Consider the following 13,591-nt stretch of genomic DNA (forward strand, 5'->3'; position numbering starts at 1 on the left):
TGGTAAGTACCTTTGTTTAACAAGTGTTAATAAATTTTTATGTTTAACAAATATTTAGTAGTTGCTACATTTTCTATATATAAATGTATATATGTATATAATATGGCATGGCTTTATGTTATGATATTGTTGTTGTTGTTTTTGTTAATAATACTAATCAAAAGCTAAAAATTTTAAAATAATTTGGCGCTGTTTTATGACTAGGCCCTAGTTACATATGTTTACCTAAATATATATTGCTTGCACTTTAAATAGACTTTTTCTATACTTTTTGGCAGATACATAGATAATTGTAATAGTTGCTATATAGGCATTTTTAGTTGATTTTTTTGTAGTAGAAGACTTGTTAACAGTAAGAAAGTAATTTTTTTCTGCAATTGCAATTGATTGCTTTTAAAGTAAACACGCACATTTAGCACGTGCATCAAATGGAAGCTACGACTGACTGCTCCTCCTCCATGGGTAAGGCAACAAGTTGAATCGACGATATGAGTTCTTTGGTGATTTCCTTAATCACGAATTGCACACGCATAAACGTCCGTCTCAACAAATTGTATTATTGAGCAGCTCGTAACAGTTCTGGGGCGCACCCGCTGCCGCCGCGGCTGCCTCTTGGCGCGTCTTTAGAAAATTACCCACCCAGTGGGCCGTTAGATCCAGATATTTGGTCCTCGAGCCCGGATTGTAATCTAGAAAACCGGCGCGTGGCACAACCTCCTCGATTTGGCTACCATCCGGCCAATTATTGTAGCTGGCTATGTTGATGAAGCCCACATGGTTTAGTATGGCTGTGCGCCAGGCCACGCCATAGTACTGCAAATTGAAATGGGAAATTTATGAAAGTAATTAAGGGTGCTCTAGTCGGAGACAGCTGCAACTTACGCGCCCATTGCTCCTGTGTCGTTGTATATCACCATGACGTGGAAACTTATTGCGCTCCGCAAAGCCTGGACCCACTGTTGGCACAAACAGCATTTTGTAGGACAGGGCATATGATTTGAGATAGGACCAGTTCTTCCAGGTGCTGGCAAAGACGGCGCCATTGCTAGGCAATTTGCTGTAGAAGCCATCGAAGCACAAACGACGCAGAACATCCGCATGGCTTTTAAGTCTGTCGAATGGTTAAAGGATTGGTTGGATTGGATTAGATATGAGAATAGCCCACCTGATGTGCCCAATGAAGAAGGCATCCAGCACACGCCGCAATCCACCTATCTCTCCAGGCACCTGCTGCTGCTCCGCCAGCTCCTGGACCGTGGGTCGGCACAGATGCCGGCCCAAACTCTCACTCAGCTTATACGCATTGCTCACATAGAGCACGGGCAGCAATGCGGCACGCGATTGGCTCCACACGCGATAAAAGCCCGGCAGCTCTACATACGCGGCAATATCCTGCAGCTGCTGGCGCACAAACTCCAGCGTACGATTGCCCGCGACGCTGAGTTCAAAGGTGACGCTCAGATTATGCTGCGGCGCCAGGTCAATGATTTGATGCAATAGCGCCGGATCCGACGGCCGGACAAAGCTTAATATGATCACGCCAATGCCACAGCTGCGTATGTTATCCATATGCTGGCCCAGCAGCTTGACGGTGGGCTTATACAAGCCCAGGGCCGGATAGAAAGCCGTATTCAGTATCTTAACCGGCTTTGGTGTGGTCAGCGGCAGCGCAACCTCATTGGGATGCTCTGGCGGTGGCAGTGGCGGCTTCTTGGACTTGTACCAGGGCACCGGAGCCGTATAGAATATGTGAACAGCTGTGGCCAGAGCATCAACCGTGGTGCGTGCCTGCTCCGCCTCAGCGTCGTGCTGCTGCTGCTGCTTCGCCTGCTGCAGGCGGTTCTGCATGATGCGCGACTTGATCTTCTGCTCGTCATACTTTTCCGGCACAATGACGCCATTTTCGCGATGCGATTGGAGCAGGGCTACCGCCTGCTCCCGCGGCTGCTGCAGCTGCAGTTGCTCCGACTGCGGCTGATAGGCGCGCGCAATGAAACGTTCGTCCAGCAAACGCTCAATTGTCGCACTATTTGGTGCCCCCGACGTGCCAAGCAAAATGATGCAGGTGATCACAATCAGGGCCACAATTGTGACCAGCAGCAGAATCTTGACCTTGCGGCGCGTTTTTACATATTTTTTTAACAGCATTTTGTTAACGCGAATTTGTTTTTCACATGGTTTGTCGGTAATGCCAAGTCTCTGCTTCTTCTGTTTTTCGCTTTTATACAACTCCCCCTCCCCCGCCAAGGACCAGCCCTTAGGTAACCCTACACATGACAGAAACCGCCGGAAATTCAAGACGTTTTGCGCATGTCCTAAAACGGACGTTCAAAATCCCAATATATAAATTGGACATTCAAACTGATGGATTGGATAAGCTTTATTTCCTTGGTATATTATATATTTACTGATCATTCACAATAGACTATTAGGTAGGAGACGATATTAATACTCAGAGAACCAAAAAACGAAGATCTAAAACTTGTCTAGCAGCAAGTATTAGATTCTTAAAAACAAAACGCGTAGCTCCACAGAAGGTCTTAAGCAAAAATAATTTTTGTCTACAATAAATAATTCAACTGAAAATAATTAATTAAATATAAGCATCGGCTTAAAAGGTATCGATTTCTAAGTACTTGTTAAGTGCAACGGGTTGTGTAAAAATCGTTCGTCTCTAATCAGAGCAACGGTAAAACAAAACAAAAAACAGTTATTCAAACTGTTATATACTGTCTCATGAAAGCCTGCAAAAAGATAGTCCAAAAGTTGGATGCTTGTATCTGAATGAAATCAGATTTAAAGGTTTCGTGTGAGTCAGTAAATGTGCTTAATGTGCCCTTTTGTGTAAGAGTAGAGTTTGTCTTATGAATTACTCAGTCTCTACATTTCATCTATTTAAGATTCATTTCTGAAGAAACCAAACAAATGCATTTATATTATTTTACATTAACACGTTGTTTGGATTGTAGTTTATTAGTTATAAAGTAAATTTTATAAAAATTGGTATCTTTTGTTATATAGTTGCATTACTGTCTTATGCTGATCTTAAATGTTCTGATGTTCCACGCGCTATGACTAGCGTCCCTCAACTGTAAAATAAGGCACGAACGCTTATAACAACGAACAATTTAAAACATAATTAAGCACTTACTGTATGTGGACAAATCAATTTCCTCTGGCAGCTCGCTAATGTTGACATCGAAACGATCCTGTACTTCGTTAAGTATCTTAGCATCGTTCTCGTCGGAGACAAAGGTAATGGCCAGGCCTTTGGTACCAAAACGACCAGCACGCGCCACACGATGCAGATATGTGTCCGAATCCTCGGGCATGTCATAGTTAAATACAATATTCACACGCTCAATGTCCATGCCGCGTCCAAAGAGATTTGTGGCAACCAGGATGCGCTTCTGGAAATCTTTGAATTGTTGATAACGATTCAAACGCTCATCCTGATTCATGCCGCGATGAATGCCAATGGCCGGAAAGTTTTGTTCGGTCAGCAGCTGCGCCAAGGCCACACAACGTTGCACAGACTTGACAAAGATGACAACCTAAAGCGAGAATATCGTTGAGTATACCATATAAAATAGATAGGGAGATTATGAAGTCAAAAGTCTGAAGATATTACTTGATTAAACTCGAGCACATCGAGCAATTCGAACAGCTTCTTGTTCTTCTCGTTCTCCTTAAGATTGACATAGTGCTGCTGCAGGCCGTGCAGCGTCAGTTTGGCCTCATCATCGACGTACACCTCCATGGGCTATTGAAATATTGGAAATGGGTTTTGTTTGCATTTTAAGAGAAAAACAATTAAATTTGACATATGCAAATGAAAACTTAAGCTAGGGTACGCCTACAAATTCTACATACGGCCACGCTAAAAACCAACATCATCATCAACTAGTATGTATGTACGGGTATATTAATGTTGTTGTTTGCTGCCGCCACTGCTGCGCATCTGTAGCGTCTATCATCACCTCAAAGGCTGTTCGACAGGGTAGCTAGCGCTCCATGTGGACATCAGGCGATTCGTGGGAAGTATCAGACTCATTTTCAGTATCGTTTGTGTGACTGCTGTTGATTTTTTTTTAATATATATAAATATTTATATATATATATATATTTGTTGGTTGCATTTCTGGTTGCGATTTAAAATTTATTCTTTGTTATTTTTGGTAGTTTGACGTTTGTATTTCGCGTTTAACCATTTAGAAAATGGTTTGAGTTTTATAGGCAAAAGTTTCGGTATATTTTATACGCACTTAGCGTTTTATCGTTTGCATTTTACGCGTTTAACCATTTAGAAAATGGTTTCTGATGGTTATGGACAAGGATTTTATATATGTTATGCGCTTATAGCGCCAGCTCGGTTTGTATTTATGCGTTTAACCATTTAGAAAATGGTGTTTGGCAATCATAGACAAGATATTGCAACGTTTAACCATTTACAAAGTTTGGTTAATATGACTGTGCTCGTAAACATTTACAATTAACGCGTTTTAACCAGTTACAAGAAAGTTGACTGATTTCAGGTATAAGGCAGAATGTGTGACAATTGTTTTTTGGTAGTATTTAGGTTGATTTGTATGGCGTGCGTGCTTTCGCAATATATTATTATAGCTAGTGGTCGTAATAGTAGTAGTAGTAGAAGTGCGACGAAGATATTTACATCTTGCATAAACTTTTTGCAAACGGGACGAATCTCTTTGCTCAAAGTGGCGGAAAACATCATAACTTGTTTGCCGTGTGGTGTGCTACGGAAAATCTCCTGCACATCCCGACGCATATCTGTCAAAGAAAAATCATATACGTATTGGCATAAACTTTCTGCGTTTTGAAAATATATTATAAAAAACCTACCCAGCTGCTCTAACATCTTGTCACATTCGTCCAGAACAAAGTGCTTCAAATGCTTCAGGTTCAGCTTCTTGTTGCGGATGAGCGCCAAAATACGTCCAGGAGTGCCAACAACAATGTGGGGTGTGCCATTCTTTAAAGTCTCCTCGTCCTTTTGGATTGCCAGACCGCCGAAGAATACAGCCACCTGTCCAGAACAAGGGTAATTAAAGCAAACCCTAAGCCATGGAATAGGTTAAGCTGTACATACCTTAACTGTGGGCATATACTTGGAGAAACGTTCGTACTCCTTGCTTATTTGGAATGCCAGTTCGCGTGTATGGCACATGACCAAGACGTGGCAGGTGTTATTATCGGATGGCTCCAGCTGCTGCAGCGTGGCAAGCACAAAGACAGCCGTTTTCCCCATACCGGACTTGGCCTGGCACAGGATATCCATGCCGAGCACAGCCTGCGGTATGCACTCGTGCTGAACTGCAAGTGTTATAACATACAAATTCATAAAAACTTCTCACAGGCGCAACTGTACACTTTACATACCTTCGGATGGATGCTCAAAACCGCAGTCAACGATTGCACGCAATATTTCGGGTTTTAGCAAAAAGTCACGGAAACCAGAGCTGTGTATGGATACATAAGTACCCTTGACATCTTTCTTTGGTGCCTCCTGGTTCTCAACGGCAGTGGTCTCGTTCTGCTCCTCATCCTCGTAATCGAGAAGATCGTCATTATCGGCCATTTTTTCTTATTTCTCTGTGCGTTATATGCTTAGCGAGAACCGTTTTTTAATTCTGTGAAAAAAATGGCTCTTGTAAGTTACATGTGCCTGTATGTGCCGCAAATGCCGCGTTTTTATATGCCAAACCGGCATATGCGCTCCGCCATCTTGTTTTTCATTACACTGAATCACACAGCCGATTTACAAAATATTGCGAAACATTTTGTGCATGATCTTAACTTCATAACTTTTGACATATGGCAAATGCACTTACCTTTTGCACGTTGTCTTATTTATATTTTTCTAAGAGTAATAAATATTTGTCAGCTAGTTTAAAAAGCTATGCTGATATTGAAGTTCAATGATTGAACGTGACGTCGATAATGAGTGTAATTTTCACTATCGTAATCGAAGTACCTTTTCGATAGACGCAGTAGTCATGTATTCGATATCCAGCATCATCAGTCAAAAAGTTATAAAAGTCAATCAATTATAAAAAAACGATTTAAAAATATATTTTCGAAGGCTTAAATTGTATTGCATATGCAAGTTAAGACGAATTTACCGATACCGCTGTTTCATCTTCATCAATTGCAGAGTTGCATACGCAATTGACCGATAGTTACCATAGTTACGCGAAAATATCGAAAGTGTCAGCGTCAGTCTACTCAACGGAGATTCACGTCGGCCGCGTTTTCTGAGGGCAATAAAACTTTCTGCCTTAGACTTGTGCAACATACAAATAAATATAAATATCCACGTAAGTTCTTTTAATTTTCGAAGTTTCGTTTTGTGAACTACGTGTTGGAAGAGGTAGTGAAAAGTGCAAGAGTTTCCTAATTAATGTTTCCCTCTCAAAGTTGCCATTGCGCTTGCCCCCCTGCAGCTGCAACAGAATGCCGCTGTGAAAAGGCAAATTGTGAATTAAAAACGCCATATTGTGCAATTTCATGCAACAAATTTTGTGTGCAGTAGTTAAAAGCATTTTTACAACAAATACATTTGTTTGCATTTAATATATTTAACGAGCGTTATGCTGCCGCACCCGCGTATTTTTACCCCACGCCCATAAACAAAACGCCGCAAAAGTCACTCAATTGTTTTTTTCGTTCGTTCGCTTTAGTACAGTCGCTTGAGTGGAGAAACTTGTTTTGTGCTCAAAGAGTGCAATAGCAGCAGAGAAACTAGTTTCGCTTTCATTGCGCTCTTTCTCGTGTTCCGCTCGTATTTTGAGTGATTTTTTTTTCTTCTTATTTCTGATATTTCTGTTTCTGTTTGGAATTTTATCAGGCCAAAGCGAACGATTGCGCGCTAAAATATCTCGAGCTAAAAGCATAAGCATAATAAGGTGAGTTTAAAGTCTGCTTTAAGATTAATTTGCATAATTATGTGTGAACCAATTTTTCATTTTTTCCATTACGTATTTTTCTTGGGCAGCAGCAAGTGACCGTAAAAATGTCGTCTAAATCTCGACGCGCTGGCACCGCGACGCCGCAGCCCGGCAGCACCTCGACCCCGCGCCCCCCATCATCTGGGCCGCAGCAACAGTCAACGTCGTCGCAGTCGCAGTCGCAGCAACAGGCGAGCAGCCCGTTAAGCCCCACGCGCCACTCGCGCCTCGTCGAGAAGGTTGAGCTGCAGAATCTGAACGATCGTCTGGCCTGTTATATAGATCGTGTACGCAATCTGGAGACGGAGAACTCACGTCTCAGCATTGAGGTGCAAACGACACGTGACACCGTTACCAGAGAGACGACCAACATTAAGAACATCTATGAGACGGAACTGCTCGAAGCACGTCGCATGCTCGACGAATTGGCACGCGAACGTGCACGTCTAGAGATTGATACCAAGCGCCTGTGGGAAGAGAATGAGGAGCTGACCTCGCGTCTGGATAAAAAGACCAAGGAATGCAGCGCTGCTGAGGGTGAGTTTATAAGCAACATAAGCCATTAATCACACAAATCAACCCCTGCCTTTACCTCGCCAGCCAATGCCCGCATCTATGAGTCGCGTGCCAATGAGCTAAGCAATAAATATACCCAGGCCAATGCCGATCGCAAGAAGGCAGTTGATGATTTAAACGAGGCACTAAAGGAGCTAGATCGTCTGCGTAAGAATCTAGAGGACTCGCGCAAGAATCTCGAACAGGAGACATTGGCGCGCGTTGATCTCGAGAACAATATACAGAGCTTGCGCGAGGAGCTCTCACTGAAGGATCAAGTTCACGTCCAAGAGATTAACGAATCGCGTCGCATACGTCAAACCGAATACAGCGAAATCGATGGCCGTCTATCGTCCGAGTATGAGGCTAAGCTGCAGCAATCGCTGCACGAGCTGCGCAGCCAATACGAAGAGCAGATGCGTAGCAATCGCGAGGACATCGAATCCCTGTACGAGGCCAAGATACGTTCGCTGCAGGATGCAGCCTCTCGCACGCACAATTCGTCGCACAAGTCTATTGAGGAGCTGCGCAATTCACGCATCCGCATCGATGGACTCAATGCTAAAATCAATGATCTGGAGTCAACCAATGCGGTGTTGAATGCCCGCATACGTGAGCTGGAACAGCAGCTGGACATTGATCGCGAGCGTCATGGCAATGATATTGCAATGCTCGAAAAGGAGCTGCTGCGTTTGCGCGAGGAAATGGCACATCAGCTGCAGGAGTATCAGGATTTGATGGACATCAAGGTGGGTTAGAACTACAGAGGATCTTTTCACTAAAACCTAAACTTAATCCGTTTGTAACCATTTGTAGGTCTCTTTGGATTTGGAAATTGCTGCCTACGACAAGCTGTTGGTGGGCGAGGAGGCGCGTCTGAATATAACGCCCGCCAATTCGGCAACTGTACAATCGTTCAGTCAATCGTTGCGCAGCACCCGTGCCACGCCCTCACGTCGCACCCCATCGGGTGGACTGAAGCGGAAGCGTGCCGTTGTCGATGAGTCAGAGGATCGCAGCGTATCCGATTTTTATGTATCTGCCAGTGCCAAGGGCAACATAGAAATCAAAGAGATCGATCCTGAGGGCAAATTCGTGAAGCTGTACAACAAGGGCAACGACGAAGTATCCATTGGCGGCTGGCAGCTGCAGCGTTCCATTAACGATTCTGGACCGGCGACAACCTATAAGTTCCATCGTTCGGTTAAAATTGAACCGAACGCCACGGTGACCGTTTGGTCATCCGACTCGAGGGCCACGCACGAGCCACCATCGAATATCGTGATGAAGCAACAAAAGTGGATTACGGGCGACAATACAAAGACGACTCTGTTGAATGGCGATGGTGAAACGGTCGCCAATTTGGAGCGCATCAAACGCATTGTCTCCACACATGTGTCCTCCACACGCCTCAGCCGTCGGCGCAGTGTCAGCGCCGTTGATGGCAACGAGCAGCTGTACCATCAGCAGGGCGATCCCCAGCAGGCGGGCGAGAAGTGCGCGATTATGTAATAGCAGCCGAGCATATAATAATACACAGCCAGACAAGCACACACACACACAAACAACAACAAACAAATAAACAAAACAAACAGACAGAAGTATATTATCAACTAAGTTATTATTTTTTGTGGCTACCCTAAGTAGTAAAAGAAGAAAAAAACATAAACTAAACAAAACAGAAGCCAAGCAACTAATTTATTCAATTGTAAAACTTGCAGAACAATTTCATGTCTCTATTCTTCCACATGTTTAATATATAATTTCTGTGCTCTACCTAAGATTCCCCCAACCCAACCACCCACCCACAACATTTCCTTTGTGTTTACCGAAAAAAATGACAATTAATTTACGTTACATGTTCGAATTCAGATTTTTTTTTTATATTGAAAAAGCCAACCCCAAAAGCCCACCCCCTCGTACAATCCTTATTTAACAATAAGCAAGTTTTGTAAACTTTATTTGGTATATTTAATTATGTTGCTTAATTACACATATACCACATAGAATTTACAAAATCAACAATATTCAACTCTATTCATTTTTGTACTTGTGCATTCAAGTGCTTTGCAAATGCTGAGTTGACAGCATTTTCGATGCATTTGGAGCTACTTCTTCATTTAAATATAAATATACTTATAAATATATATATATAGTTTTATAAGCAGAAAATTAAACATACTACGACGAGCTCATGTTAAAACTAATTAAACGATAATAAAATCAATAAAAATCAGTAAAAATGTAACAACATATATTGTTGAGCTTCCTAACGCCCCCGCCCCCGCCCCCCTCAACATACTACACACATGTACATTATATATATGTAAAGTATTTTTTTGTGCGAGCAGAGCATTAAAAATACTCATAAATAGCTATGTATGTATGTATGTGAGGAGAGCCTGCAGTATATTTTTAAAATGAGTCGAAATTTCTCCCTTCGTTGGTGCTCGTTAGATTGTTTTTGTTGGTTCTTGGCCGCTGAACCGGTTTTCTTGTTTTCTGTGTGCAAACAAAATCAGCTCAAAGTGGGTGTGGCCACGACACAACAATTCATTAAAAACAAATAAAGAGCCTAACTATAAAATGTTAAACTTAAGCCTATATGTAACTGCTATATGAATAAATATGTTTCATAAAAACGTTTGCACTCAATCTTATATGATTTGCGGTCCAAGCTGCTGTGCAAACTAACCAGACTTGTTGTAGGGCATGAGTGTACACTTTTGTCTAGCTGCGTGCTGCTCGTTTCGTGTTGAGTTATTTTTGGATATTTGTGTCTTTTGTATGTATGCATGTGACTGGATATTGACTCAAATATGCTCACCATCTGGCAACGCCAATAAGTTAAGCCACTCAAAGAAAAAAAAAAGAAGAGTACCGCACAGCGTTGCTGCTCACCAATGTACTCACTCATTTTGACAGCGTCAAGTTCATTCAACTATTGTTGCTGCATATTAAGCGCTATTTAAATGTGTTATTCTTGTCGCTTTTTCGTTTAGTTGTCGGCGGGTGGTTGTGGCTGCAGCTAAACTGACGCTGCAACTGATAAATGCGTCGAGTTGTGTGTGGCACCCCTTGGAGTTTATAGCGGTTCGCATACAACGCGACGCGATAAGCCCGGTCAGAAAGTATCTCAAGGTTATGTTGTTTGAATTGCAGCTTCGCGTATTCTCTTTATCGCTAAGAGCGCGTATAAGCAAGAGCTATTCGCGATTATTATTGTATATAAATTGGCAGCCAAATTGAAGCGGCACACACAGCTTGTTTGCCAGTCTTGTCAGCGATTCGAACGCTCCAGGTGCGCTCGCTATTTGTTCAGCCAACTGCGATAGCCAGTGCGTGCCTTTATTTATTGTTAAATACAATATTTTTTGAAACTATATTCGTTAGCCTTGTTCAGGTGAGTGGACGTGTGCTGCTTGACGACCGTCAAGTGTCCTCCATAGAAATTCAAGTGCAAATGTCTGTTTCTCTCTCACTCACTCTCTCACTCACTCACTCACTCACTCACTCATTCTTCATAATTGAGAACGAAAGTGAATACAGTGGGCGTTCGATAAGTTGAGCTGATCAGTGCCAGTGTAAGAGAAAAATGTATCGTAAAAAGATAAATTCCCTACAACAAAGAACTCGTTATATCATTGAAATTAAACTAATAATATTATGAAATGCGAAATTAATTATACCAATTACTGCTTCGAGTGCCCACTGTATCGATGCTCAAAATAAGGTAAAGAACAGTTTACCAACAGAAATTCATAAATACATAACCTACTTAAAATGTATATGCCTCAGCTAATCTTATCCACAATCAGAATGCATAAAACAAGTCAAACACTTAATTTATACTCAAAATTTTCAGTACTAAATAATAAAAGTAGAAAAAATGCGTTTGATTATCTTGGAAACAAGCGAATCGGTTGGCAATTGGGCGGCCAAGTATGTGGTCAAGCGGATCAATGATTTTAAGCCGGGACCCGATAGGTGAGTCTTATCAACATGGTCCAGTTTAATATAATCTCTCTCTCTCTCTTTAAATTCCACAGATACTTTGTGCTGGGCCTGCCCACGGGTAGCACACCTTTGGGCATGTACAGAGCCCTGATTGAGTTCTACAAACAGGGCAAGGTCTCCTTTCGGTATGTGAAGACCTTCAATATGGATGAGTATGTGGGTAAGTGCGGGGGATTTGCACTTATCAAGTTATATACAAAGCTAAAGCATGCACTTTGCAGGACTGCCGCGTGATCATCCCGAGAGCTATCACTATTTCATGTGGCACAATTTCCTCAAGCACATCGATATTGAGCCCGCTAATGTGCATATATTGGATGGAAATGCGCCCGATTTGGCTGCCGAGTGCAAACAGTTTGAGGAGCTGATCAAGCAAGCTGGCGGCGTAGAGCTATTCATTGGCGGCATTGGACCCGATGGCCATATAGCCTTCAATGAGCCCGGCTCATCGTTGGTCTCGCGCACACGTGTCAAGACGCTGGCACAGGATACGCTGGAGGCGAATGCCCGTTTCTTTGAGAATGACATTAATAAAGTGCCGAAACAGGCGCTCACTGTGGGCGTCGGCACCGTCATGGATTCGAATGAGGTCATGATCCTGATTACCGGCGCCCACAAGGCCTTCGCTCTCTATAAGGCCATCGAGGAGGGCGTCAATCATATGTGGACTGTCAGCGCATTCCAGCAGCATGCAAATACTCTGATGATCTGCGATGAGGACGCGACGCTGGAGCTGCGCGTAAAGACGGTTAAATACTTCCAGGTATGCGCAAGGCAACTACAATTGTAGCTAGTTGGTATTCGATTGGGCTGCTGGATATAATTAGGATATACACCGGATATATACGTAGCTTGCCAAGGTGCTGGTTCTGTTAGCTTAACCTTATACTATATACTAATCCAATAGCTGCTGTTGCTTCTCTCAACTTGGTTAACTTGGTTAGTCTTATGGCTGAGGATATATCTTTGCTAATGTCTGGCTGCCATATGTTTTTCATAATTTCACAGGGCATACTAAGAGATACAAATGCCGATGCCTTCCAGGAGGGTTACACAAACTTCAAATGTAATGTATAACCAAAGCGGTTGGGCCTATTTTTTCAATTAGTATACACTAAGCGGATATTTTATAATTAAAGAGAGTTTTAAGGAAATGTTTGCTAGGACTTTATTGAGAGCTATAGCTCGTTGGATTAGTAGGAGGCCAGAGTCCACAACAGGCTACTCACTCATAGTAATAAATGCATAGGTTTTAGTTTTAGTACTTAAGTTGTTTAAAATAATAATGCAGCATATTTTCAGACTGTTCAAGCAATTGAATCTAAGGACTGTTCGAAAGAAACTCAATTGAAAAATATTGAAACTCAAGAAATGTTTCAGAAACTGTGAATGGGAAGACTTTCAAGATCTAAACAAATAGATGCAATAAATAAGAAGAATAAATACAAAGTATATAAGAACGCATCCAGGACAAGAAATGGGCAACTCTTTTAAGAAGTCATATGGTAAACTATTAGCCTGTTAGATTTCTGATAAGCTTTGTGGGATTCGCTGCCTATAAAATAAATAATGCCTATAACTCTAGATGCTTAGATACTTTGTTTCTTTGTATTATATCAAAAAACCTTATATGCTTTTAAGAATTCCAGAGAATAATTTAAGATACAATTTGTTAAAAGATGGTAGCTAAGAAATCTTAGAAAAATAGTGTGATTGTCAAATTTATGATCAGAATATGAAAGTGAAAGAAAGTATGACAAACTTTAAAATCTATAGAAATGACAGAGAAAATCAAAGGATAGGTCGCAGTTTGGAATATAAATCGATTATGTCAAGTATAATTAATCAGAAAAAAACCCTTTTCTTTTTGCAGAGCCTTATGGGTGTACATTCCCAGCTGATAGAGGAGCAAAAGACAGCGAAATACTAGAATTGGCGTGCCTCGATCGATTTGGAATCGACCAGGAACAATAATAACAATTAATTTTGTATAGTGTTATGCATTTGAATTTTTATACAAACTACTTATGTTAATGCTTACAAATATATTT

General features: G+C 41.8%; 4 protein-coding genes across 9 annotated transcripts; 2 read left to right on the forward strand and 2 right to left on the reverse strand.

Moving 5' to 3' along the window:
* Nucleotides 1–123: 123 nt before the first annotated feature.
* On the reverse strand, nucleotides 124–2,279 carry LOC115765938 (glycoprotein endo-alpha-1,2-mannosidase). The gene is made up of 3 exons (XM_030709684.1): nucleotides 1,166–2,279; nucleotides 883–1,111; nucleotides 124–813 (listed from the first exon to the last, which is right to left on the reverse strand). The coding sequence occupies exons 1-3, from the start codon at nucleotides 2,146–2,148 to the stop codon at nucleotides 544–546; spliced, it is 1,482 nt and encodes a 493-aa protein (XP_030565544.1). The 5' UTR covers nucleotides 2,149–2,279; the 3' UTR covers nucleotides 124–543.
* Nucleotides 2,280–2,954: 675 nt separating this feature from the next.
* On the reverse strand, nucleotides 2,955–5,951 carry LOC115765867 (ATP-dependent RNA helicase WM6). Its single transcript, XM_030709599.1, has 8 exons — nucleotides 5,853–5,951; nucleotides 5,401–5,651; nucleotides 5,111–5,334; nucleotides 4,864–5,047; nucleotides 4,673–4,791; nucleotides 3,632–3,763; nucleotides 3,152–3,554; nucleotides 2,955–3,089 (listed from the first exon to the last, which is right to left on the reverse strand). The coding sequence occupies exons 2-8, from the start codon at nucleotides 5,597–5,599 to the stop codon at nucleotides 3,076–3,078; spliced, it is 1,275 nt and encodes a 424-aa protein (XP_030565459.1). The 5' UTR covers nucleotides 5,600–5,651; nucleotides 5,853–5,951; the 3' UTR covers nucleotides 2,955–3,075.
* Nucleotides 5,952–6,034: 83 nt separating this feature from the next.
* On the forward strand, nucleotides 6,035–9,125 carry LOC115765866 (lamin Dm0). 2 transcript variants are annotated; one of them, XM_030709598.1, is made up of 5 exons: nucleotides 6,035–6,338; nucleotides 6,869–6,926; nucleotides 7,016–7,505; nucleotides 7,569–8,272; nucleotides 8,340–9,125. In XM_030709598.1, the coding sequence occupies exons 3-5, from the start codon at nucleotides 7,034–7,036 to the stop codon at nucleotides 9,033–9,035; spliced, it is 1,872 nt and encodes a 623-aa protein (XP_030565458.1). In that variant the 5' UTR covers nucleotides 6,035–6,338; nucleotides 6,869–6,926; nucleotides 7,016–7,033; the 3' UTR covers nucleotides 9,036–9,125. The 2 variants fall into 2 exon arrangements, with proteins under 2 accessions (XP_030565458.1, XP_030565457.1); XM_030709597.1 differs by having other exon boundaries at nucleotides 7,019–7,505.
* A 1,669-nt stretch (nucleotides 9,126–10,794) lies between these two features.
* Nucleotides 10,795–13,560, forward strand: LOC115765955 (glucosamine-6-phosphate isomerase). 5 transcript variants are annotated; one of them, XR_004018166.1, is made up of 6 exons: nucleotides 10,795–10,926; nucleotides 11,389–11,510; nucleotides 11,573–11,700; nucleotides 11,762–12,303; nucleotides 12,843–13,045; nucleotides 13,414–13,496. XR_004018166.1 is itself a non-coding variant. In XM_030709704.1 (5 exons), coding segments are annotated over exons 1-5 (828 nt in total). In that variant the 5' UTR covers nucleotides 11,345–11,412; the 3' UTR covers nucleotides 13,416–13,436. The 5 variants fall into 5 exon arrangements, 3 of the variants coding, with proteins under 3 accessions (XP_030565564.1, XP_030565565.1, XP_030565563.1); XM_030709704.1 differs by lacking the exons at nucleotides 10,795–10,926; nucleotides 12,843–13,045 and adding an exon at nucleotides 12,549–12,606 and having other exon boundaries at nucleotides 11,345–11,510; nucleotides 13,414–13,436; XR_004018165.1 differs by lacking the exon at nucleotides 10,795–10,926 and having other exon boundaries at nucleotides 11,346–11,510.
* The last annotated feature ends 31 nt before the right edge of the window (nucleotides 13,561–13,591 follow it).

The sequence above is a fragment of the Drosophila novamexicana genome, unplaced genomic scaffold, assembly GCF_003285875.2.
Source record: "Drosophila novamexicana strain 15010-1031.04,08,12 unplaced genomic scaffold, DnovRS2.1 tig00001059-arrow-arrow-pilon, whole genome shotgun sequence".
In the NCBI taxonomy this organism is placed as follows: Eukaryota; Metazoa; Arthropoda; class Insecta; order Diptera; family Drosophilidae; genus Drosophila; species Drosophila novamexicana.

Coding starts and splice junctions, on each gene's coding strand:
- LOC115765938 (XM_030709684.1), bottom strand. CDS start 2,148: ATGCTGTTAAAAAAATATGTAAAAACGCGCCGCAAGGTCAAGATTCTG. Junction 1,112..1,165: donor TTCTTCATTGGGCACATCAG/GTGGGCTATTCT, acceptor ACCATTCGACAG/ACTTAAAAGCCATGCGGATG. Junction 814..882: donor GACACAGGAGCAATGGGCGC/GTAAGTTGCAGC, acceptor TTCAATTTGCAG/TACTATGGCGTGGCCTGGCG.
- LOC115765867 (XM_030709599.1), bottom strand. CDS start 5,599: ATGGCCGATAATGACGATCTTCTCGATTACGAGGATGAGGAGCAGAAC. Junction 5,335..5,400: donor TTTTGAGCATCCATCCGAAG/GTATGTAAAGTG, acceptor TAACACTTGCAG/TTCAGCACGAGTGCATACCG. Junction 3,764..4,672: donor GCAAAAAGTTTATGCAAGAT/GTAAATATCTTC, acceptor ATATTTCAATAG/CCCATGGAGGTGTACGTCGA.
- LOC115765866 (XM_030709598.1), top strand. CDS start 7,034: ATGTCGTCTAAATCTCGACGCGCTGGCACCGCGACGCCGCAGCCCGGC. Junction 7,506..7,568: donor GGAATGCAGCGCTGCTGAGG/GTGAGTTTATAA, acceptor TTACCTCGCCAG/CCAATGCCCGCATCTATGAG. Junction 8,273..8,339: donor AGGATTTGATGGACATCAAG/GTGGGTTAGAAC, acceptor AACCATTTGTAG/GTCTCTTTGGATTTGGAAAT.
- LOC115765955 (XM_030709703.1), top strand. CDS start 11,413: ATGCGTTTGATTATCTTGGAAACAAGCGAATCGGTTGGCAATTGGGCG. Junction 11,701..11,761: donor CAATATGGATGAGTATGTGG/GTAAGTGCGGGG, acceptor TGCACTTTGCAG/GACTGCCGCGTGATCATCCC. Junction 12,304..12,842: donor AGACGGTTAAATACTTCCAG/GTATGCGCAAGG, acceptor GCATATTTTCAG/ACTGTTCAAGCAATTGAATC.